This window comes from Ambystoma mexicanum, chromosome 12 (genome assembly GCF_040938575.1).
Source record: "Ambystoma mexicanum isolate Mex_15411 chromosome 12, UKY_AmexF1_1, whole genome shotgun sequence".
NCBI lineage: Eukaryota > Metazoa > Chordata > Amphibia > Caudata > Ambystomatidae > Ambystoma > Ambystoma mexicanum.
This window is the reverse complement of record NC_090936.1, coordinates 745,076,732-745,102,571: the sequence shown is the minus strand read 5'-3', so window position 1 is coordinate 745,102,571 and position 25,840 is coordinate 745,076,732. Positions and strand designations below refer to the sequence as shown.

The 25,840-nt window shown below is 48.8% G+C and overlaps 1 protein-coding gene across 3 annotated transcripts in view; it reads left to right on the top strand.

The window, feature by feature from the left end:
* Positions 1-25,840, top strand: part of BRD1 (bromodomain containing 1) — a 1,051,203-nt gene that overhangs the window by 577,469 nt on the left and 447,894 nt on the right. For all 3 annotated transcript variants that reach the window (XM_069629247.1, XM_069629245.1, XM_069629246.1), the window contains exon 8: positions 24,248-24,733. In XM_069629247.1, the coding sequence (XP_069485348.1) occupies positions 24,248-24,733 (486 nt within the window). The remainder of the gene's footprint in view (positions 1-24,247; positions 24,734-25,840) is intronic.

Sequence of the window (25,840 nt, the reverse complement as noted above, 5' to 3'; positions counted from 1 at the left end):
CAATTGAAAGATCAGGTCCTGCTTGGGATCTTCAACACATGGGGGCAGCCCAGGTGGATCTCTTTGCCACCAGATCCAACAGGAAGTGCCTGCAGTTTGCGTCCCGGCAGGGAGGGCCCCGGCTCTCTGGGCGACTCGTTCTGGATTCAGTGGAACAACAAGATTGCATATGCCTTCCACTCCCCTGGTCCACCTGGGGATCTGCAGGATAAGAGAATAATGTCTGATAGCTCTGTGCTGGCCAACGAGACCCTGGTTCTCCGAGCTTCTCAGCCTCTCGGACAGGCCTCCCATCCACCTGCCGCTGGGCCCAGCTCACCACCTCTCGCAGCAGTGGGGCAGGATCATCCACCCCGCTCCACAGAAGTTAGCCCTCACAGCGTGGTTCCTGAGCAGGTCACACTCAAGCATCTGAGCCTGTCGCAGGCTAACCTGGGCATCATTCAGGGCGCTAGGAGCAAGGCTACAAGAGTAAATGGACTAGGTTCTGTCATTGGGTGGACTCTAAGGAGATCAACACCTTTCTTGCACGTTGGACGATGTGCTTTCCTTCTTGGCACACCTGGCACACTGGTGGATGCAAATGGACACGTGCCACACCTACCTGGCAGCCATAGGTGCCTACAGGAACTCGGAGGAGGAGCTCTTCTTCTCCTCCTCCAACCCAGTGGTTAAGCTACATCTGGCAGACCTCACCAGGTTCTACCCACCTATCAAGCAACCACACCCGGAGTGGGACCTCAATATAGTGACATCATACTGGTCCCCATTAAAAAAGCCCTGTTGGTGGGGCTTACATCTGCGCGTAGGGTCAGCAAGATCCAGGCTGTGGTGGCGTCCTAACCCTACACTACTTTTCACAGAGATAAGCTGGTCCTGAGAACGCACCCTGTGTTCGTGCTTTAAGTAGTCTCTTCTTTCCATCTAAATGAGGAGATAGTGTTAGCTACCTTCTTTGCTGATCCTAAAGACGATGCGCGAAGGGTCTTGTACTGTCTGGATGTCAGACGCGCTCTGAAATTCTATCTGGACAGGACCAAGAGCTTCTGTAAGTCGGCCGCTCAATTTGTCACATTTGGTGGGTCAAGGCCCGATTATCAGGCATCCAAGGCCTCTATAGCAAGGTGGATGGTTGCGGCCATCAAGGAGGCCTATGAGGGGCAGCGCAAACCACTTCCAGTGAAAATGCATGCCCACTCTGTCAGAGCCAAGGCCATGGTGGTCGCATTCCTGAGACACGTTCCGTGGCAGGTCATCAGCAGGGCGGTCACCTGGACCACCCTTTTGGTTTTCTGCAAGCACTACTGTCTGGATGCTGGCTCTAAGTCAGACGTGGCTTTCGGACAGGCGGTTCTAAGGAACTTGTTTTCTTAGGGAGGGTCACCTCTCTACACTGAAGCTACATTCAGTTGTAATCGCCCATGCAGTATGGAGGAAAGGGGACGAGACGTACATACTACTAGTCCATAGTCCCCTTTTCTCCATACGTAACCCCCCCCCCCCCCCCCGGCCCCTAATAATACTGGTGTCATTGCGCAATATTAATATTGCTGACGCGTCATTGGGGACTGAGGTGTGGCACAGGTAGGCAGCGTCAGGGTAGCTCATGCTCCCAGAGCCCTGCCCCAGACGCCTCGACATTTAAAGGGGAAGAAGATTTCTTTTGAATGGATTGTGTCCTCCCACGTATTCCTCATCTTAAGATAATTCGTTATCTCCAGCTTTGCTGCTCCGGAAAAAAAATTCTCGGCAGAGGGTGCTGTGCTCGAAGTTGCAGCGTCTACTGTCCCTTGACAGTCTCCGTACTCTGTCGACGACACTGATGGTATAAATAGCTAAGGCTGTGTCCAAAAAACATAAAAAATCGACTGATTCGAAGGAGTCGGATCACCATAAACATTCCAAGAGATCTCGATCTCGCAGCAGGTCGAGACGCTCGTCATCTTCCTCGTCTAAAAAAGTGAAGAGGAGAAATAGGTCTCCATCATCTTCCGAGTCATCGACCGAAGAAATGCGATATCCGACAAAATCGGATTCCCCCAGAAAATGTGAGGAATTTCGAAAAAAGATGGAGGTATTCGAGAATTCGGCCCGACCCCCTCGAATAAACCTCAGAAGAGCCATACCCCTAAAGCTGCTCCATTGGAAGACAAAGGGAAGTCGAAAACTACTATGGTTAAAGCCAGTAGTGTTAAGGATACTTGAAAAACTTGAGTCGACACCAAGTCATCGAAGACTCTTCGAGATAAAGTACCTCTCCGGTGCCACATAAAAAACATAAGTCGTCGAAGGCTTCCACGACTTTGTCAATGCCATCGTCGTCGATCGCTTCGGCATCGAAGCCAAAAGCGTCTTCGACGCGTGTGTCGAAATGCTCATCAAAGTCATCGAATATTCCTTCGACCTCTTCGAAGGATTTTTCTATTCCTTCAACAAATATTGTGGAGGAAGAGAGAAGATTTACTCCTTTTCCCAGATCTGACTTTAAGTCTATGTCCTCAATTTATGAGGAATCTGCCTCAGAGGATGAGGAAATCTCTCCTTTTGGAGTTCAATATGGCACAAAGCAAGTTCCAGAGGAGCTTGTAGATTTAGAGTCTAAAATGAGAGACCTGAGGGATACTTTGCATCCTGCTAGTGGCATTGACACGCCACCAGAATTAGAATTTGCCAGACCTGATCCTGCAGAACACGCAGACTCAGGGTACAGGAGTCTTATGACTAGAGTAATTGAATATATGGGTTGGGGTAACACTTCACCCGTTTTTTAACAGGATGATATGACAGACATAATTGTCAGAGGTCCTCAAAGATCCAGTTCTCCCTTTCCATAGGGCTCTTCAGAGGACAGTGGAAAAAAAACTGGGAAAATCCAGAAAGTATTGCTGCTGCAAACAGTAATTTTCCCAGGAAATATAGACCAGCTGGTTCTGATCCTGAATACTTAGACAGCCGACTCCAGAAAGTCTAGTTGTTCAGGCAGCATCTACATCAAAACAAACAGCATATCCCACTATCCCTCCGGATAGAGAGGACAAAAAAAATTGATGCTTTGGCCCGTAAAGTTTTCACTTAAGGCAGCATGGCCCTTAAATCAACCAATGTCACCTGTACCCTGGCCAGGTTCACCCATGCCCTGTGGGACTGTATTGCGGCAGCAGCTGATCATATTCCGGAAGGCGAGGAAAGGGAAGGCTTCCTGAATATAGTCGAAGACGGGAAGGAGGCAATGGGGGAATATCTCCAGTCTGGACTGGATACTGTTGATAGTATCAGCAGATCCATGGCTGCAAGCACGGTTCTATGCAGATTTGAGTGGTTGAGGAAGTCGGGGTTTGCACCAGATGTGCAGGCCAGACTCCTCAACATGCCCTTTGATGGCTCTCGGCCGTTTGGCAGTAAGGCTGATGAAAGCCTAGAAAAACTCCAGACCTCAAAAGCGGCAGCTAAATCTCTTATTGCCTCCATGCGCTAGCCCCAGAAACCCAATTCCGGCTAATCTTCCTGGAGGGGTTGTTCTTTTCGGTAATATTCCTCTTTTGGTAGAGGAACAGGACAGGCTTTTCAAAGAGGCAAAAGAAACGTCCCCGTGGAGCACGAGGAAGAGATGCGAAACCAGCCTCAGGAGCGGCATCTTTGCCCTCAGCCGCTCCTGCAGCCGCCTCCAAATCACTCTGAGACCTTGTTACACAAAACCCCAGTGGGAGGCAGGATCTCTCAGCATCTGAAGGAATGGCGGGGCATTACCTCAGATGCTTGGGCACTGGAAACAGTAGCTGCTCAAGGTTACTGTCTGCCCTTCCAAAAAAAGGCCTCCGAATCATCCACCGGGAGCCAACTCAATCAAAATTCCAGACCTGCTCCTGTTGCAGGAAATTTTAACTCTGCTAGAGAAAGGTGCTATAGAACAGGTACCTGTAGCGGAGAGGAACAGGGGTTGGTACTCGCCATATTTTCTCATCCCAAAAAAGGACGGAATATTGAGACTCATCTTGGACTTAAGAAACTTGAACAAGTTCCACAGGAAGGACAAGTTCAAGATGGTGACCCTTTCTCAGATCCTTCAGGCTCTACAACTCCAAGACTGGTTGGTATCATTGGACCTTCAGGATGTTTACTTCCATGTGCTAATCCATCCCAAGCACAGAAAGTACCTGAGGTTTGCGATTGGCAACTCTCATTATCGTTTTCGAGTTCTGCCATTCGGGTTGACCTCCGCCCCAAGGGTTTTCACCAAGCTGATGGCGGTAGTGGCAGCGAGTCCCAGGAGAGGGGGGATTCACGTCTACCCCTACCTGGACGACTGGTTGATCAGAGCACATTCTCCCGAACAAGTTCAGGAACATCTTTCGATCGCCTGCCACTTCCTTCACAAATTGGGCTTCTCCCTCAATTTCAAGAAGTCCCACATGATACCATCCTAAAAGCTCCAGTTTATCGGAGTAGTCTTGGATACTTCCCCGGGAAAAGTTTCGCCTCCCGAGGTGAGAGCTCTCCACAATCTGCAGATGGTGACAAAGTTCCAGAATGCCCAACATCTATTGGCCTTCGATTTTCTGAAGTTGCTCGGCCTCATGGCATCCTGCATTTTCCTAGTGCCAGAAGCCAGATTGAGAATGAGACCCCTTCAATGGGCACTCAGAACTAGGTGATCCCAGTTCTCAGGGAATATGTCGGATCTTCTGCAAGTCCCGAGTGCAGTTGCTCAGGATCTTCTATGGTGGGCTTGCAACGACAATATCCTCAAAGGAGAATCTTTTTGGCAACCATGGCTGGAGATAACAGTAGTGACGGACGCCTCAATCACGGGGTGGGGAGCACACACCAACGATCTGACAATCGGCGGTCGTTGGTCTCCATCGGAGTCCAAACGACACATCAACCTGTTGGAGCATAGGGCAATCAGACTAGCGCTGAAGGACTTCCTGCCCTCTGTACAGGGAAATAATGTCCTGATAATGACGGACAACACAGTGGCCATGTACTACCTCAACATAAGAGGAGGCGTAGGATCACTCACACTGTGCAGAGAGGCAATGGAGCTCTGATTCTGGGCAATACGAGAAGGAATCTCTCTATCGGCAGATGCCCTGAGCAGGCAGAGCAGTCTCCCACGAGTGGGAGTTAGCTCAAGAAGTCCTTCTGGAGATCTTAACCCTTTGGGGACCCCCCCCAAGTGGATCTATTTGCCACTGCGATCAACCAGAAGTGCGATCAGTACTGCTCAAGGGAATTTCCTCAAAGAGGAGCTCTGGGAGACGCATTCGTAGTGGAGTGGAAGTTTCCACTGCTGTACGCGTTTCCTCCAGTCCCCGTGATTCCTCAAGTAATCAGGAGGTTCAGAAAGTTCAGGAAAACCATGATCCTAATTGCCCCGGATTGGGCCAGGAGGACGTGGTACCCGGACCTTCTAGACATGTCCATCTGCCCTCCAATACGTCTTCCGCAAAGAGAGGATCTTCTCTCGCAAGAGGAAGGTCTGGTTCTCCATCCAGAGGTCAAGACACTCAACCTTCACGCATGGTTTCTGAGAGGTTGAGATACAAGGATTGGGATCTTCCGGATGATGTAATGGAGATCTTGCTTTCGGCCAGAAGGCCAGCAACAAAGTCTTTGTACTGTTGTCGCTGGAATAAGTTCAGTAACTGGTGCAAGGATAAGGATGTGGACCCTTTTCAATGTGGCACGCCAATGGTGCTTTCTTTTCTATTGCATCTAGCCAATCTGGGGCTCCAGATAGGAACAATTAAAGGATATCTTGCTGCACTGTCCATTTTCAAGCGCACCTCGGAAGAGGCTTCATACTTCAAAATTCCATTAATAATACAATTCCTAAAAGGACTTACCAACGTATACCCTCCAGTACCTTTTCATGTGCCAGCTTGGGATTTAAATTTGGTACTTAAGTTTCTGACTACCTTTTTGAGCCTCTACACTCCTGTCCATTGAGGCTTCTAAAATTAAAGACTGTTCTCCTTGTGGCCTTATCAGCCCGCAGGGTTAGTGAACTTCAGGCTCTCTCATGCAAACCTCCATACACTATTTTTTATAAGGACAAGGTAGTTCTCAAAGTTAAACCTTCCTTTTTACCAAAAGTGGTTTCCGACTTCCATTTGTCACAAAAAATATTACCAACTTTCTATCCTCCTCCTCATTTGGGTAAAGAGGAGGAGAGACTACATAGACTAGACCCCAAGAGGGCTCTTAGTTTCTATATTTCAATGATGTCAGTTACACCAAGATGACCAGCTTTTTGTGGGTTATACTGGTCATAAACTGGGTTTATCAGTGACAAAACAGACCATATCCCGCTGGATCATTCTAGCTATACTGGAATGCTACAAATTAGTGGCAAAAGACCCACCAGATGGGCTTCGAGCCCATTCTACAAGCGGAATGCAACTTCTGCGGCTCTAAAGAGGGGAGTTCCTGCAGCAGACATTTGTTCAGCTGCAACTTGGAAATCGATGCATATTTTCATCAAGCATTACTGTTTAGATACCGCTTCCTCCAATGAGGGACGGTTTGCCCAGGCGGTACTTCACTCAGTCCATGAAAACAGTATGTAGTACTCCCACCTCCAAAATTGACAATGCTTTGGGAGTCTATCATAAGATGAGGAATACGTGGGAAGACACAATCCATTCGAAGAACAAGTTACTTAGCAACTGTAACGTTCTTTCGACTGGATGTTCCTCCCACGTATTCCTCATCGACCCTCCCATCCTACCCCGCAGTACAGTTTACGTTTTCTTACACTTTCCTCTTACGAAGAGTGCACAGTCATGAGGCACGCTGTGGTGGTGTTCCTATAGTGCTCCAGCATGGGGTCTGGCATGGATTCACATGCTCATGAATATTCCCCATCGTCAGGCTGGGAAACCTCGGTAAAGAAAAAATCAGTATCAGTTTCGTTTCTGATCTGTCTTTCTTAGTAGTAACCAATCACTGATCTCTTGGTCATACTGCCTCCAGCCAATGACTACCCTCTCCCTAAGCCCCGCCTCTGGCAGCCATCCTCAGATTTTTACCGCACGCTCAAGTGTTGGGAGTCCTCGTGTTTGCTCTCGAGTTTTTTACTGCATTTTCACGCTTTTTCTTGAGAATTTCTCATTTTTTCGGTTTAATCGAGCCTCAAGCTCCACCGTTTCTACTTCCGATAACTGGGACCCGTTTCAGAATTCTTCTATGCCCCTCAAGGGTGAAGTTTTCATCGAGTTTACACTTCTTGGAGGATTCCGGAAGGTCTGCGGCCTACCTCAACAGACATGGCCCAGGACAAAGGAAGCTCGACGCCCGGATCCAAGCTGTTCAGGAACTGCCCTGGATGCGGATTATATAACGTTTTTAAGGAGGACGAGCATTCACGATGTCTCTACTGCCTCCATGGGGACAAGACTCACGTGGAGAAGGACTGTGCATTCTGCAAGAACCTTTCGGAACGGACCAAACAAGATCGTCGTTCCCGCCTCGCCTCCTGGCTGGAGAAGGGCACAGCAAGTGAGAAGGCGAAGAAGGCTGAGCGGGCTTCTAAGTCCTTTGAGGGTGCCACGGCGACGGGGGCCCAACAGAAGGCCAAGCAGCGCGAGTCCGCGGGCTCCGGGAGCGCCGAAAGGTCGGGCTCTTCGGTTGCCAAGCAGGGCGCTACTTACCCGGCACGTTCGACCACGAGCCAGCGCTCTGGTTCGGGGAAGAGGAAGTCCGAGAACCCGGGTAGGCCGCTAAAGCGGACCCGGTCGATCTCGAAGCGGGAGCGAGGCGTTGACCCTCCCCCCAAGGCGAAGGCCCAGGACGCACCTAAGGTGGTGAGGGCCTTGATCCACCCGGCTAAGGCCTCTACCGAAGTGGTCTCTGCGACCCTGGTGGAGCCGGCTGAGATTACGCCAATGGAAACGGCCTCTGGGCCCAGGGTATCCCTGCCGCCGCAGAGGGAATCCTCTTTCCAGCCCACCGCTAAGACCCCCGTGAAGCCCCCGGCTGAAAAAGAGGGGGGGGCGGTGGCCGTTACAGACTCGGAATCGGCCTCTGAGGAGGAACTGGTGGAGACCGAGAGGGGCCTCAACGAAAGGTTCATAAACCTCAACGAGAGGTTTGAGAAGGTTCGATCCCAGGGGACGGTCCCTGCTGACGTGATCGAAGATAGCGACAAAGAGGACGAACAGGGCCCAGTGGAACGGCCATCCGGTCGGTCGCAGCCATTGCCCGAGCCCCAGGATAGCTCGCCGGCCATTTTGTTGGCAATCCAATCCTTATGTACCGAGATAAGGACGAGATTACCACAGACCCCGACGGAGGATCCAGAACCAGGCCCGTCGGGAAACCCTCCGAACAAGTGGAGGAGAGTCCACCCCTCTCCGCCCTTCATGCCCGCGAGGCCGGTGGACCCCTCATCCCCCTCGCCGAAGAGGATACGGCGACGGGGACGGACGACGACGACGGCGGCGATGACACAAGATATCCCGTCTTCACCCCCGCCCTGCGGGCGTCCCCAGCCGACGAGGTTGGTTCTTTCCACGCCATGATAACCAGGGCATCCGAGCTCTTCCAGCTCTGCCCTGAAGAACAGAAAAAGGAGGGGTTTCTGTACCAACGACGAGAGGCTAAGAGGAAGATGGTCCTCGCGGTGCCTTTACTCGACGACATCTGGGACGAGAGGCTTGCTGTCCTCAAGAACCCTGCCACGTCACCCGCCAAGAGGGACAGGTACGAGAAGAAGTACCGAGTCCCCGATGCTGCCCCCTTGTGCCTCAGGGCCCAGCCCACGCTAGACTTGGTCATCTTGGCAGTAGCTAAGAAGAAGGCAGTGGGCGCAGCGGCTTCAACTTCCACTTCCCCGCCGGACAGCGAGAGTATGAAGTTGGACTCTATGGGACGACTAGTCATCTCGTCAGCGGCGGCGACGACGATTAAGGCGGCCAATGCCTTAGCGATCGTGGCCCCTACGACAGGGAGCTCTGGTTCAAGGTAGCTCCCCTGCTTGATTTCCTGCCTGATGACAGAAGGGCGGAGGCCCTAGAAATTCTGCAGGAGGGTGAAGTGGCGTTGGATCACGCCATTACGATGGCAACGGACATTGCCGATACCGGATTTCGCCAACTGGGCAACAGAGTTTGCCTCCGACGATGAGGATGGCTCAAGGCGACAGACTTTTGCCAGGTCGTCCAGACCAGTGTTTTGGACATGCCGTTCGACAGCAAAAACCTCTTTGGTAAGGCGGTGGATGTGTCTCTACAGGCCATCAAGACCGACTCTGAGACGGCCCAGGCCCTTGGAGTGCTTCAGCAGCGACGGCCCTTTCGGAGCTCTGGAGGCAGACAGGGTGCCTCCAAAGGATCCAGCGGTGGCTCCTCCACCTACCGCCAGGCGGTCCGCTCCTCTTCCCAGGAGGCCTACAGAGGTCGCGGCAAGCAAGGGGGTTCCCGCCGTCGTCGCCAAGGCGGCAAGGCCGCTTCCAAGCAAGACTGACCCGGCCGGGTGGTCGGGCCCCCACCGAATGACAAAGTTCGTCAGGGTGTGGGAGTCCATCTCCACCGATCGTTGGGTGTTGGACACCCTGGCCAACGGGCACTCGCTGGAATTCCTAAAGAAGTGCCCTTGCATTCCTCCCATGGCCAAGAAGGAGAATCACCTCCCTCAACTGCTGTTGGAAGTAAAGGCGATGCTCAAGAAAGGTGCCATCGAGCTCGTCCCCAGGAGGCTCCGGGGCTCCGGAGTGTACTCAAGGTACTTCCTCATCAGGAAGAAGACAGGCGGTTGGCGCCTCATCCTAGACCTGCGTCGGTTAAACAAATACATCAAGGCGCAGAAATTCAGGATGGTCACCCTCCAGCACTTACTGGGACAGCTGGAGGAAGGCGACTTCCTATCGTCGCTGGACCTGGAGGATGCCTACTTCCACATCCCCATTGTAAAAAGGCACAGGAAGTTCCTCAGGTTCGTGGTTCAAGGACGCCACTACCAATTCAGAGCCCTACCGTTCGGATTAAAGTCGGCACCCAGGGTTTTCACCAAGTGCCTGGCACCAGTGGAGGCGCGGCTGCGTCTGCAGGGGATCCACGTCTACCCCTACCTGGACGATTGGCTAATCCGGGCAAGGTCAAGGGAAGTCGCCGTCGATCATACGGCGAGGACCGTCCGGTTGCTCACGGAGCTGGGGTTCTCCAACAACTACCCCAAATCCCACCTGGTTCTGTCGCAAGTAGCACTGTTTTTGGGGGCGAAGCTCGATACAGTGGAGCAGTTGGCCTCCCCTTCAGAGGAGAGGACCAAAACCATCCTGGGCAAGGTACGGCGACTGTTAGCCACGGATGTGGCCAGTGTGAGGTCCATCAAGTCCCTTCTCGGGATGATGTCCTCATGCATCTACCTTGTACCCCTTTGCAGACTTCGGATGCGTCCGCTACAGGAGTTCCTCGACGCCCGCTGGTTTCAGGCGGGAGGCTGCTTCGAGGACAGGATCCCCCTCGACGAGGAGTTCCGTCGGGCGATCCTATGGTGGGGCACCCAGGCTCACCTCACGACGGGCACAGACTTTCAAACCCTGGTGTTTCAGGAGACAGTGACTACGGACGCCTCTCTGGAGGGTTGGGGGGGCCCACAACAGAGATCTCCACGCAAGAGGCCTTTGGCTCCCGGAGGAGAGGTCTCTTCACATCAACATCTTGGAGCTCCATGCTGTGTTCTGGGCGCTCAAGTCGTTACTCCCGTCCCTCAAGGACAAGGTGGTGAGGGTCTTCACCCACAACACCACCACAATGTTCTACATACGGAAGCAGGGAGGCACCAGATCCCTAGCCCTATCCAAGGAGGCCCAGGATCTGTGGCACTGGGCCGTCGCCCAGGGGAGGTTTCTGGTTCCCTTCCACCTGGCAGGAATAAAAAACACCATCGCCAATGACTCACTCAGCAGGGAGCTGCGCTCGTGCCACGAGTGGGAACTGCGCCAGGATCAAGTGGATCGACTCTTCCAACGATGGGGCAAACCCCCAGATCGACCTGTTTGCGACGGCGACAAACTCCAAGTGCCAGAGGTTCGCAAGCAAGTTCCCACAGCCGAGGAGCATGGGCGATGCTTTCTCATTCCCTTGGGACGGCCTGTTTCTTTACGCGTTCCCTCCGTTGCCGCTGCTACTCCGCCTCATCAGCCAGCTCAAGAAGTCCAGGTGCAGGATGATCCTCGTCGCACCGTCGTGGCCGAGGCAGATCTGGTTCCCGGACCTTCTGGACTTGTCAACGTCCCCGCCAGTCAGGCTGCCGGTGGACGCGGATCTTCTCTCCAGAGAAGGAGGCGCCATTCTACACCACGACCCACAGTTGCTGAACTTGCAGGCCTGGCTCCTGCAGCGCTAGAGTTTGGAGGGTACGATATCCCGGCTGATTGCAGGGAGGTTCTTGCAAAGGCCAGGGCGTCCTCAACTCTCAAGTGTTACGGTCATAAATGGAAGAGGTTCTCTGTCTGGTGCCGTGCACAGAAGATTAATCCTCTGCGGATTACGGCCCCTCAAGTGCTGCCGTACTTACTGTCGCTGGCCAAAGCTGGACTGGGTCACGCCTCCATAAAAATACATCTGGCTGCCATCTCCCGTTATACCAGGACTACGGGCCGGGCGTCCTCATGGTCTCATCGCCTGGTAAAGGAATTTATGAAGGGACTATTCCGTTCATTCCCGCCGGTGAAGGCTTCTGCCCCGGCGTGGGAACTTAATGTGGTGCTGACCAGGCTCATGGGAGCCCCATTCGAGCCTATGCATTCTGCGCCCTTGAAGTTCCTGTCATGGAAGACAGCGTACCTCGTGGCCATCACCTCTGCATGACGAGTGGGGGAGATTCAGGCCCTATCTTGCAAGCCTCCATGCTTGACTTTTCATGACACAAGGGTAGTGCTTAGGACGCACCCCTCCTTCATGCCCAAGGTGCCATCGGACTACCACCTCAACGAGCACTTGGTGTTACCAGTTTTCTTCCTGTCGCCTTCGACGCCGGCCGAGAGGACTTTGCACTCGCTGGATGTAGCTAGAGCGCTGAAGTTCTACGTGGACCGCACAAAGAGTTTTCGGAAGACGTCACAGCTATTTGTAAACTTTGGGTCTGTGAATCAAGGGAGGCTCTCTCGAAGACTTCCATTTCCAGATTGCTCTCCGGCTGCATCATGCATTGTCACCGATTGGCAAACCGACCGCTGCCCGGCATTCCGAGAGCCCATTCGACCAGGGCGATCACTGCTGCCACATCGTTCCTGTCTGGCGTACCCCTGCTGGACATCTGCAGGGCGGCTACGTGGAGGTCGACGCACACCTTCACAAGATTCTACTGCATCGATCGGGACTCCAGGGAGGAGTCAGGGTCGGCCAAGCAGTGCTGCGCAACCTGTTCGCTTAAGTTGAGCCTGGTGAGGAGGTAAGAGATGCTTAATGTTGAGTTGTTGTATTGCTTAATGTTGAGCCTGTTGCCACCTCCCGTGGTTGTGCATGTGTATACTGCTATGTATTCTTTTATTCATGAGCATGTCAATCCATGCCAGACCCCATGCTGGAGAAGGAACAAGTTACTTACCTGTAACTGTTGTTCTCCAGCATGGGTCTGGCATGGATTCACATGCAAACCCTCCCACCTACCCCTCGGTGGCTCTTCACTTGGTCATACTGCCACTTGGCGTGCTACCAAATCTGAGGATGGCTGCCGGAGGCGGGGCTTAGGGAGAGGGCAGTCATTGGCTGGGGGCAGTATGACCCAGAGATCAGTGATTGGTTACTTCTAAGAAAGACAGATCAGAAACGAAACTGATACTGATTATTTCTTTACCGAGGATTCCCAGCCTGACGACGGGGAATATTCATGAGCATGTGAATCCATGCCAGACGCGCATGCAGTATGGAGGAAAGGGTACTATGGACTAGGAGTACGTTAGTCACTGCTGTGATTAACTATTAATTTCTCCTTTACACACTTTTTGTATGAAAGATAGGGCCAGCATTAGGTTTTGTTAGTATAGGCCATTTTGATTTGACAGACTGACTAGGACTGTGCATTTGTTTTATTATTTAATGGTAGAGATTACTCCCCTCATGGCTATAGGGCAAAGCAAGAGTGTCCAAACACTGAATAATTGAGTAAAGGTTTTACAAATTGTACCTCGTGTCAGTGTTAGACTTGTGATACCATGCCTCCCTTACATTAGATAGCAAAGAAAGGTTTGGAATCAATTGACTACAGAATTAAGTCATCCCTAAGAATCCTCGAACCTCTTGCTGGGTACTGGCATGTTAAGTATCATTTGTATTTGTTGAAGGTACAATCTTTTCTCGTAGTAAGTAAATGACCTAGACAATTGACCTGCTGCTGACATAATTGAAGCTTATTTGGGGAACCTTTATGTCCCAATGGAGCTAAAAACTCTAGAAGGTGTGTGGTGTAGTCCACACACCTTTCCCTTGTATCTGCTGCATAACAATGCCTGTAGATGGGGTATAAGTGTCCAGTTGTGTTTGTAATGCCTAGTTGTAAGTGCTTGGGCTCTTTGTGTATCCTTGGGGTGCTCTACAAAATGTGTGTAAGAGGCACTGGACTATCTATGCTAAAGGCAAAAAAGGTACTGGCTGCCTTCATGTATTGGAATGCAAAAACACGTCCACAACCATGAAATATTGTGCGGAGGGAGAAACCATAGTAAAAAGTGATTTCATATCTGGGACGCCGCTATTTTATTGACATTGAATGGAGAATGATTTGCGCACTAAGTGAGCCTTCCTTGCCATCAGTCTTTTTCTGAATGGCAACATTGAGCTGTTGCATGGGCTCCCTGCAATTTCTTTAACTATCCCTTTAGTCAGTAAATATTAAATCACTCCCCTTATCCCTACTAATCCTTCCTGGGATATTTTGCATTTGGGTATTCTTGGGAGTATGGCATTGGTCTTAACGTGAATTTGAATTGGATCTGGTGCCATACAGTTTCATAATTTTTACCGTATGGCCACACCTTTAATCCATGTTCTCAAGTTCGGGTGGTAAAGTGTTAGTGATAGAAACATAACATTTAGCGAAGAGTTGACCAGAGCAAGTGAGGCAGACACCATTCGGCAAACAGTATATGTTTGCATGCAAGTGTTTCAAGAAGTCCAAGCCCAAAATATTTAAAGCACATTTATCTGTTGCAACAAACTGAGCCCCATCTGAAAGCGAATGGGCTTGGATACTAGACTACAGACTTGATCATTAGAAAATACCATTGAGGTGTTCATTTTTACCAGAGTTGGGTATTGTAGGCACTAGTTTGGGGGAAATAGAAGTATTGTTTTCTCCTGTATCTAAAAGGAACTTCTGCTTCTTTTCAGCAATGCAAAGTTCCACGTATGGACATCTGCGGTCAATGGGTATTTTGTACTCGACCCTATGTTGCATAATAATCTGGCTATGGCTGGTCTTCATAATAGTCCCTGGCAGACTACTGCTGCCTCTGCCTTGGATCAAAAGAGACTGTCCCTGGCACTGGTTTTCTGCATTATCACCATCAAACTGACTCACATCCTCTTATTCCTTGTCCCATAGACCTTCCATTTCCCCAAATCCAATGATCTGGGGTTTTGGATTAATGGCATCCATCAACTGTCCTCCTCTGTATGCTGGAGGAGCACTTACCCCTCTGCCTTGTTCTGGAAATGCTTGCTGCATTAATACTTTTGTCTTGAAATAGAAATATTTTAATTTTCTTTTCTTTTCACCCTTTTCTTTTGTATTCCTATTTGCATAATATCTGATCATAGTCAAAATTTGAGCCACGATCTGCATGGGCCACGTTGATTCATGTGTGTATGTAATTTTCAGGTATGGGGGCAGTCCTTCCACAAAGTGTAAACAACAAGCTTTTTGCCCTTCTATGGTACCTAGATCGATACCACTGTAAGAGGAGAAAACCTCTTCCTTCCTTGCAAAGTACTTTTCTCCTGGCTCTCCTTCGCCCTGTCGACAAGTTGTTAATTTATCCCACTTCATTTGTTTTCGGGGGCACTATTTGCTCAATTCTTTTGATAATGGGCCCAGGTAGAGCCAATATGTCCTGCAATTGCCCTGCTTCACCTCTAAAATTCACTACTTCCTTCTTCTCCAAAACCTCCCACTTTATTGACGGTTCTGCACTATTCTGTTTCCTATACTGTCTTCATATGTCGGGAGGTAATATACACGAAAAAAGTTTACTATCCCCTAATGTTAATGGGCCTCTATTTATAATTTTGTTAGTCTGATTATACCACTGAATTCAAAAATAAAGGGGTGGCTGACTATTGTCATTGGTCCTTTAGGCCAAATAACATGTCAAAAAACTGCAAAATGGACCAATGTATAGAGGATGACAGATCACACTCGTTTACCGTTTTTCATACATCATAAATGTTTCATTTCAAATCAATTTTCCTTTTTATTTTTCTAACAAATATTCAATTTAAAAATATTACTTAACACATTTCTGAATGAAATTCAATACATCCTACTTAGGCTCACACTTATCCCCACCATTCATTCGCTCACATTCCATCCAAAAACACTTAGCTCAATACATACACAAATGGCCAGTTACACTTGGTTACTATAAACAATTTTAAATGTAAACAATATTAGGTTCCCTCTGCCTGTTCTCAGGTGACTCAATATGTGTATAGTTATTTCAACAGATATTCTGGTTGACACGTGTTTCGGTTGTCAATAATGGACTTCAAAAGTCATGTCCATTCAGTACAGCAACCTTCATCAGGACACAAACGAGAAACTCAATAAGTACCATTTCACACTGTAGGGTGAGCCGCACCACTTCCATCTCTCAGCTATCGGTGAAGAGCAGATATAATGGATAAATCCTCATAGCACTTGCGCGTATATACAAATGAATCTGGACCCACTTCTATTATACAAGACCCTTCTAGTCGCCTTCAACTCAGATGTTGTATCACTGTTAGAAGGCTCTAGACTGTGGCGTAAGCCTCCACAAGGCGTTAGGATCACCCTTACACTCCAAGTGGAACATGCAGTTGACAGTTTTAAGTCGCTCCACAGACTCCTTTTGATCGGTATTATATTGCCTGTAATTGACCATGGCATCCGCCATATTATCTTTCAACTCAATACGGGTGTAAGCAATTACTTCTATCCACCAGCCTCTTTTGGAGCTAAAAGGTTTCTTTTACGCAAGAAAATATCTTTGCGTCTCTCCTCCAGTCTGCACTTCCAATTCTGTATCTTTGCTAGGTCGCAGCTGGTGGATGGAAGTAGTTGCTGTCCCCCGTATTGAGTTGAAAGATAATGTGGCAGATGCCATCAACAAGGAGACTTACTATACTATATAGGATCTAGATTTTCTTGCTTTTCAGAGACTACCCGATTTAGAGATGCTGACGCTGGTTATTTCCAGGCGATATAATATCGATCATAAGGAGTCTGTGGAGTATCCCTCCAGACGTCGTCCTTGTCCCCACGACTGAGGCTCCAGAACCATAGTCTGCTGAAAGACTGAATTTGGCTGGACCACCTTTTCTTCTAACCAGAGGTACTGTTTGGGCTTGGGGGGTCCTTAACTTCTTGCCTTAAGTCGTGCTGTCTTACTTGAGGCTGGCACCTGCTTAAACTTTCTGAGTTGATTTCAACTCCCTTTGCACAGGCTAAACAGCTTGTGTTCCTGCAAGTGATTTTCTGAACTCTGACTTTGTGCAAGACTTTTTATCCAAGAAGTGCATCAGAACTATAGACTTTGTCCAAATGACTTTGGCTGTCCTGCCTCCTTAAAAGCACTCTTCTAAATCAATTGACTTTGATATTGCTTTTCCCTCATAGGTTACAGCTTGTTGATTACTGTTGCTGCTGGGAAAGGCCCATCTAGACTTGATTGGAGCATTTAGTTGTCCTCACATTTTCTAATAAACTGTTCTAACCTTTCTGCAACTCAAGAGTCCACAAAAGTATATTGGTGTAATATATAAATGCAAATACTTCCTAGTAATTGAAGTCACCTCAGGGTGTAGGAGAAATGTATTGAGCTTATCCAAAGATTCACTAACTTTATTGATTCTGAAAAATATTCCAACGTTTATCTGAACTGTTATAAAGAATTGCCTTTTTTTTAATCAACTTTATTTATTTCTCAGGAGCATAAATTACAAACATGCATGCATTAGTTAGCAGAAAACAATACCATCATCCATATCCTCTCCAATATTCACCCAGTCTTTAAGTTCCATTTGCCACCTAAGACCAACCTACCCACCGCAAAAATTACTTTTGGGTGGGATACAACATCTCATTTCGACACCCCTGGGAGTGCCATGAGCCAGGTCATCCTCTCGACTCAAGGCTCGCCCAATCAAATAATGGAAACTTTGGGGAGTAACTTAGGTTTGAAATACATCTGCTCCCTGTCGTCCATGAACTCATGCAATGGTATCCAGGTATTCTGATACTTCGAGTTACCTTTTCCATGGCCATCACTCCCCATAGCCTCAACCACCACATGGCTACTACCGACCCCTGTTTATTCTTCCAGGCCTGCGCCAAGGTGATTCTAGCCACGCTCAGAATGTGAGTGATAACGCTAGCTCTATTTCCAGAGTTCACATAGCTTCCATCGACCGCCTCATCCAGTAAAACTACCACTGCATCGAAAGGCAGTTGTGTCTCCGTTATCTCCTTAATAGGGCTCAAGATCTCCTTCCAGTAAGTCTCTGCCACTGGGCAGGTCCACTACATGTGGATCAGGTCCCTGGGTTGTCCACAATCCCTCCAGCATGACATGGGATAGTCTGGGTTAATGGAGTGCATGCGTAGTGGCGTCATATACCACCGCAGACAAAGTTTGTATGCCACCTCTTTGAAACGCATTTGGAGATTTTGGTGGCTTGATGCCAAATGCAACCCCATGTCTCCCCAGAGATTGGTTTCCCCACATCTACCTCCCATCTTTGCATGTACGGAAGTGTTTCTTCTGGGCTCGCCACCCCCATCAGCCGATAGTCTTGATACTCCTTTTTCCAAATGTCCCTCTTGTACCTATTGGGTCTCGAGTTGCTCCCTCCCGGACCTTTGTGTGTTGGTGATCCATTGTCTAAGTTGGATATAATGGAAGCGTTCCCTCTCCGGTAAGTCAAATTTGGGTTTGCAACCTTCAAAGGTTAGGGGTGACCCTTCTGCCTAGAGCTTTCCCAATACCTAGGCCTGCTCCCCTCCTCCCCAGTGTGCCCAAAAGTCAGGCTACATCCCTGGTGTGAAGTCTGGGTTGTGGGCAACCGGTGCGAGAGGACCTTCCCTCCCCCCCACCTTTACCCTCCTCCCCCTTAATGCGTTGTCCCAGTACCATAGAGTGGCTTTGGTTGTCTCCAGTAATGTGCCTCTTTTGCCTCTATGCCATGCTGCGAGAAAACAAAGGCATTCCACGGTTGTCTTGGTTCCATCCCTTTCAAGGGCCGCCCATCGGTTCTGGTTTTCTCTGTGACCATTGCAACATAGGTGCTACCTGTGCTGCCCATAAATGCCTGCAAAGTTCCGGTAACCCCAGCCCCTCAGCTTGTGGTCTAAATAAAACTTTCTTGGGGACCCTTGGTTTCTTTCCCCTCCAAATGAAGGACATCATTTCACTCTGTAGTTTTTTGATTGCTGGGCCTGGGCTGCATATTGGGAGAGCACCCGTCGCATACAAGAACCTGGGGAGCAGGGTCATTTTAACTGATGTTATACGTGCAAGCCATGATAGCTCCTGCATGTCCCATCATTTAAGATCTCCCGCCAACGATTTCAACAGATCCGGGATATTAGCCCCATATAGTCTCTCATAGGTGGGGGTTAAGTGTATTCCCAAATATTTTACAGATTTCTGTTCCCATTTCAAAGGATACCGGCTTCCCCATTCTGACACTTGATCTGTCGCCTCAGTGATGTTCACCGCTTTGGATTTAGGGTAATTGATGTGAAACCGTGAGACCCTCGCAAGCTTGTCCAGCAGTTCTATGGCCTTTGGGAGTGAATGTGTCGTGTCCTTCAGGAACATGAGGACATCGTCTGCATAGAGATCTACCTTCTGGGACCCACTAGCGCCCACTTCCACCCCTTGGATGCCCGGGTCGTCACAGGTCCTTTGCGCCAATGGCTCCATGGCGAAGATCAGTGGTGACAACGGGCACCCCTTGCCTCGTGCCCTTCCAGATGTAGATACGATCTGTGAGCTGCCCAGTGATCATTAGACGTGTAGATGGATTCACAAAGTTGGCCATCACCATGCGGGTAAAAATTGGCCCGCACCGAAATTTTTCAAGCGTCAGTTGTAGAAATCCCCAATGTAGGCTGTCAAAAGCTCTAGAGATGTCCAATGCCAGCACCGAGAACCGCTGACCTGTCCTTCGTCTCCATTTTATTTTGTCTATGGCTCTACGAATATTGTCATAGGTGTGCCGCCCCTTCGCAAAACCCTCCTAGTCTGGGTGAATTATCTTCGGGAGTACATTTGCCAGCCTACCGGCCAGGACCGTGGAGTAGATTTTTGCATCCCCATTTAATGAGATGGGGCGATAGCTAGCACAGTCCCTATCTGGTTTTAGCAGTAATACCGTGGTCGCCGGGCCCATATCCCCGAGGCTCGCCCCGTGTCCCGAATGTGGTTGAATAATTTCGGTAAAGGGCTCACTAGGATAGTCTGAATGTTTTATAAATACGCATTACTCAGCCCATCCGGACCTGGAGATTTATGTCCCTTCAATGCTCCTATGACCTCCCCCACTTCTTCCTCAGTTATGGGCGCTTCCAGCATTTGTCTGTCTAATTCGCTAATTTGCGGCAGGGTACCCGGCCTAGGAATGCTACCTGTGCTTTCCTCTCCAGGTCATTGGTATAATAGGGGTACATGACTTCTTCTATTTCTTTCTCCCCTCTCACCAGGTCCCCTCCCTGACTCTTAAATTGAACAATGCGATTCTGAATTTTCTGCTGTCTCAATTTGGCTGCGAGAAATCGATTGGCCTTGTCCCCATTATATAATAAGACTGTTTAGTTTGCAAAAGAAGTTGTGCAGCTTCATCAGCCAGATGCGTCTCTAGGGCCGCCCTAACTTTTTAAAATTCCTGCCATCCTTTTTGTGAGCCCATGTCTTTATACTCTGCCTCTGCTTTTGTTACTTTGGCCTCCATGTCCCGCTTCACCCTCTTTTCTCTAAACAAAGTTCGCCGTGTGCGCAATAAACTCGCCCCGTACCACTGCCTTACTAGCATCCCAGATAGTGGCCCAGTCTACCCACTGCGTGATATTTTCTTGGAAGTAATTTCTCAAAGCCTGCTCTATATCTGCTCTAAGGGCTAGTTCTTTCAGAATCACTTCATTTATACGCCATGGCTTACCGGTCTGCTGCCGCGGGGTAAGCAGCTCCAGCATTAAGGAGACCGGAGAATGATTTCCAATCCCGTGATTTGTGGGACCAGAGTGTCTGAAACGAGCACCATATCAATCCGGGTATGGCCCCTGTGCACTGCTGAATAATGTGTATGCTTTTTCCTGCGGACGAAAGAATCGCCACGTTTCTATTAAGTGTAATTCCGTAATGAATCTTGCCAGGGCATGTCTGAACATGTAGTCACTAGGGAAGAGTTTGGTCCATCACAGCATCCATTACGCCATTAAAATCGCCCCAGATCAAGATTTGCCACACTCCCCACACATATCCCAAAGCCTATTCATTATGGATTTCCTTTTAATCGGAGAGTTGAGCTCCTGGACATTTAATGTAACAAAGGTTAAATCGGCCATTATTGTACTGTAACACTGTGCCCTTCGTAATCCTTTCCCACCAATCCGCGCCTGTAGGTGTCTCATATGTGCCGTGTATAGCCTCCACCCAAGTAACATGTCTTCTCACCCCCCCCCCCCAACTCCCAAACGTATAACTCCCCATTGAACTTCAACGTAAACAATCCCATGGCAAAGCCACAAGGAGTCACTGGGTTTATTGTCCCTGGGAAATGTAGGGTCTGGTTGCAGGTCAGCGTCTGCCACTGATTTCGGAATCCCCCGGATTTGTATATTACTCCACCTGGATCTGTATTCAGCATCCCCCTGTCAATCCTTAACCCGCTCCATTTATTGTTCGAGTTCCAGCGCCCTTTTTGCTAGCTCCTCCAGCTCTTGACCCTGTTTGGCTACCATGGACTCCATCTCATCAACCCTTCTTTCCACTGCCACCACTCCTTTGTTGAGATCTGCAATGGACTTGGCTAAATCCGCTCTACTATATTTAATGTCTTTTTTCAGCTCCTGCAGCATTGCTAGCAAGTCTGATTTTCGAATTGGCGGGTCACCGGGCTCTCCTGAATCATCCGGAAGCAGGGAGTGGATTTGGGCCAATTCTTGTAGTTGGCTGCCTCTTTGCATCTCCGTGGATTGCATCAGGGTCTTGATGTCTCCCGACCCGAGCTTTTAGATTTTGTCGTTTGCTTGGACATTTTTCCGATGCCAGTGGGGGAAGAGCTGCTCTTGCCTTCTGCGCCTTTACTGAATGCCGCTCTTTCTCGCTTACTCCGGGAAGGTGGCGTTCAGGTCGCCTTGAGATCCCCACTGTCGTGTCCTGCTTGAGGCGCCCTATTGATCCGTGTTGAAGAGTCCTTCTTAAGCAGTGTAACCTCTTGAGAACCGAGTTGAGTGATCTTATGATTACTGGCCTTCACCCGATCTCCACTTATCTCTCCAAGCAGGTCCAGCGATAGTTGTTCCACAGGGCTGCTTATCATCTCTGAAGTTCGATGCACGGGCTGCCCCTACAATGGCAGCACTATTTTCTGTTTGCACCCCTGCGTGACTAAGTGCTGCCTGACAATGTCGGGCCCATCGACTGCTTGTCCCACTGTGCCCCGAGGCTCTTCCCCTCCCCCCCACCTTTCATGGGCCTTGTCAGCTGTTGAATAGATGCTGGTTATGGTGTATCCCCTGTGTTACTCCAGAGTGGGTTAGCGTTTGCCTCCTGTTCCCCAGTGATTGTTTGCTGCTGGTGGGTGAACGTCCACACTGGGGTCCCCGCCTCGTGCTAATTAACTGCTTCTTTTGCATTCAGTAGCACAGAATGACCATGCATCAGTTTCCAGGGGTCCTTCCGCCTCCCAGACCACTTGACATTCGTGTTATCTGGATGGGGGTGCTCCTGGAGCGTTCTGAGAGCCTGTCACATCTTCCTACAATGCTGGCTCCCAGGGAGCACACAGGGTTCCTGCCGTCTGCTGTGTGCTTCACGCCTGTGGATTATCACCTGCTGGGAGATTTCAGCCTGTAGGGGTCTTTTCCCTCGCATCTCATGTCTGGAAAGAAGGCCCTTTCCTCTGCCCGCCCCAGACCAAGCAGCTGTCCACGCTCGGCTGCGTCTGGGGCTCTACTCCACTAAGGCCCGCAGTGGAGCGCAAGGGCATATTACGCAGCCCCACCTGTGCTGCGCATTCTAGAGATCTGCTGGGCGTACGGGCCGCTTCTGAGGTGTGATCCAGAGAGCATCTCTCCTGCTGTTTGTGTGTCCAGCTTTGCCACCCCCAGCGCCACCCTACCCGCTTCTTCCTGGGCACCCGTTCTCGGAGCCCTTCCACCGGACCTTAGTCTGTGGGGATGGGGGAAGGGCTACCGAGTGGGACGCGCCGGCTCCTGTCCTCAAGTTGGACAGTCCTCACTCCAACACCAGCTGTGCCAGGTAGTCCGCTTCTCCTGTTGACGGGGCTACAGCGACCTGACTGCTGCTTAGCTCACTGCAGTACTGGAGACGGAATGGCAGTCCTCTGGGAGTACACACACGTTGCGTCCGCCATTTTGGCTAGGACCCTTGGGCTCCTGCCTTTTTGCTAATTTCTCCTTCACGGCGGCTTTGCTATATTTCACCCTGACACAGAGTGTTCTCCAGCAGTTCAGGCATATGCAGAGTTGCGTTCCAGGGACATTTAAGCTATTTAGGGGGTTTTGAGGCTCTGGGATAGGGAAGGTGTCTCAGAGCTCACCAAAGAGACATCCACTGGTGTCCTCGGCTGGCCACGCCACCAAAGAATTGCCTTTTTAAAGAGTGCTTATTTAGAAATTGATGTTTTCTAAATAATTATTTATAACTGAAACCTTGAGAGTGTTATTTGACTACCTGTATTGACGGATTTCATCTGTACAGCTCACATCTACTCCTCTTGAGATAGGCATGGCTCTTCAGTCACACTACCAACTTCTGTAGTACAAACCTATACCTAAAGGTGGGTTGCCTAATACCAAACAGATAAGTATTGTCTAAAAGTCTAGTCTCACACAGTGTGACTGCACCAATTCTTACCTACCAACATAAGGTGGTGTGTGCGCGCCAATCTCTCAAGATCCTTAAAAACAGTAGTTCGTAAGGATAATGAAAGTATCTCAAAGGAGAACCCAAAGGGTTCCTAGCAACACTGCCCATAAATAGCAGTGAGGCTAAACACAGATGCCTTAAAAGAGATATGGAGGAAAGTAGACTCCATACTAAAGGTAAAACTCTGAACAGAGTTCCAAAAGACAGAGCCCATAAAAATGAATGAGTGGGTATAAAGAAAAGGGTCCAGAAGTCCAGCAAAAAGTGCTGGGGTTCTCGCTAGATGAGGGGATGAAGCATAAACATGATAAATCTCCCTAACAGTCTGCCTTGGACCATTGTACTTGTTAAATTCATACTGTATTTGGCTATGTGCAACGTTTTACCCAAAATACTTAATTGTACTAATGGTTACTATATATGTGTAATTGTAAACATTTTTTTTTCAGTAAATGTAGTGTATTCTTTTGGCCAAACTATTTGGGACTAATTGTGCCTATCCACTGGGCTTCCTTCCTCGATTGACTCAAGACTGCTCTGCCATATCTGCAAATGTTTTGGTATTTCTTTAGGTTAAAACCCTGTGTACTCTTAAGATAGACAGTATATTTTCACATCCTTCACCAGAAATGGTAGGGAAATCGCTGCAACAATAACCAAGTGGTGCTATAAAATGTGAATGGTGTGCAGGGCAGGAATGTCAAGTTGCAAGCTGCCAGCCAGGCATAAATGTCACTCGCCCTTTCAATTCTCCGAATGCGCACAAAACACAATTTTTTGCTCGCTGAATGTCCTTGACCACTTGTCGGTGGTTAGTGGCGAGTGCACATTTTGTGGCCTGGTGTAAGTTTTCAAAACCTTTTTGTTCGCCAACTTAAAGAATTTAAATTGTCGACAATTAAAATGTTTTGTTTAATATTTTGTTTACAGGTGATAAATCTCCCCCTAAACTTGAACCGTCTGATGCATTACCTTTGCCTTCGAACTCTGAGACTGATTCAGAGCCACCAACACTCAAACCTATTGAACTCGATCCAGAACAGTGCAAACATTTCAAAAGAGTAACCTTTGATAACAAATTACACAGCACTTATCGGACGGAAATGGTTAATGGACATGCTTCAGAACATTTTCTTAAGGACAGAAATCTCAATTCAACTGTTTGCGAAGTTACTGAGTCAACTGAAATAAACAGACGTTCGTCCGTTCTTTTTCGAAAATCAAAAAATATAAGTCCTCCAACTTCTGCAAAGAACTTTGAAACTCAACCATCTTCTCCACAGCCAGGGACCAAAACTATTTTGTCAGTTGTCCTTCCAAGATTGGAGACACTTCTGCGGCCAAGAAAGAGATCAAGGAGTGCGTGTGGAGACTCTGAGATTGAGGAAGAGGCCCCTGTTAAGCGGTTTGAAAAAGGTAAATTTCATATTAATTTTGATTTGCTTTAAATCTGGATGGGATGCACAAAATGTTTTACTTTGCACAAGTGGCAATTACTTGTAATGGTTTGATCTACTGGTTCATGACACAAGAGCTTTTTTGTCTAATCAGTAAAACATGTTCTATATGAAGTTGTAGTATAATGGCTCCTTGTTGAATAGCAGCTCACTATCATTCCATGCAATATGATATCTTCATATTGCTGGCTAGGCTCAAATTAAACATTGCTGTGATGGTATTTCACATGCAACATTTTGGGACGGCATATGTGTGAAGCACAATTTAATCTTTACTGATGACATTAAAAATTGTTAGCCCCACTTTTTGTTACAATATGATTTATTGGTTCTACGTCATTTTGCCAAAGTAAATTACTCTCTGGTAATTTACTTTGACAAAATGACTTATTTTTTTTTCCTTCCAATGTGCCCCACTCCAAAAAACCCTTTTATCCCTCAACATTAAAAATGCATAATAATTACTTCCCCCAACAAAGTGATTTTGTCGAGTAAATTACCTTGGAGTCATTTACTTTGGCAAAACAACAGTATATGTATTCATTTATATAGTACCTCATTTGAATGGATTGTGTCCTCCCATGTATTCCTCATCTTGTGATATTAGTCATCGCCTGCTTCGGAAAATAATTTTTGGGAGAGGGCACTGTGCTCGAGTTCATGGCGTCGATTGTCCCTCGACGGACTCCGTACCGCGTCGACGTCACTGTTGGTATAAATAGCTCGAGCCGCGCTCGTTGGCTTCAGTTCCGCTTTTCCGATTGCTTTGCTCTCGAGAACGGCGCGCTTCGAAATGTTCCGTTAGAAAATATCATCTACTGCTTCTACACCCAAGACTGGGTTTAAGAAGTGTATCGACTGCGGTTCGAAGATGTCAATTACCGATCCTCACCGCATCTGTCTTTGGTGGCTGGGTTCAGATCATCGAACTGGCGACTGTGGCTCCTGTCAGTCGATGACCGAGAAGGCCCTTCGTGAGAGGAAAGGTAAACTAGCGGTAGGGCGGGAGGCTTCAAAGGCCACTTCGAAGGCCTCGTCTAAAAGACATAAAAATCGTCCGATTCAA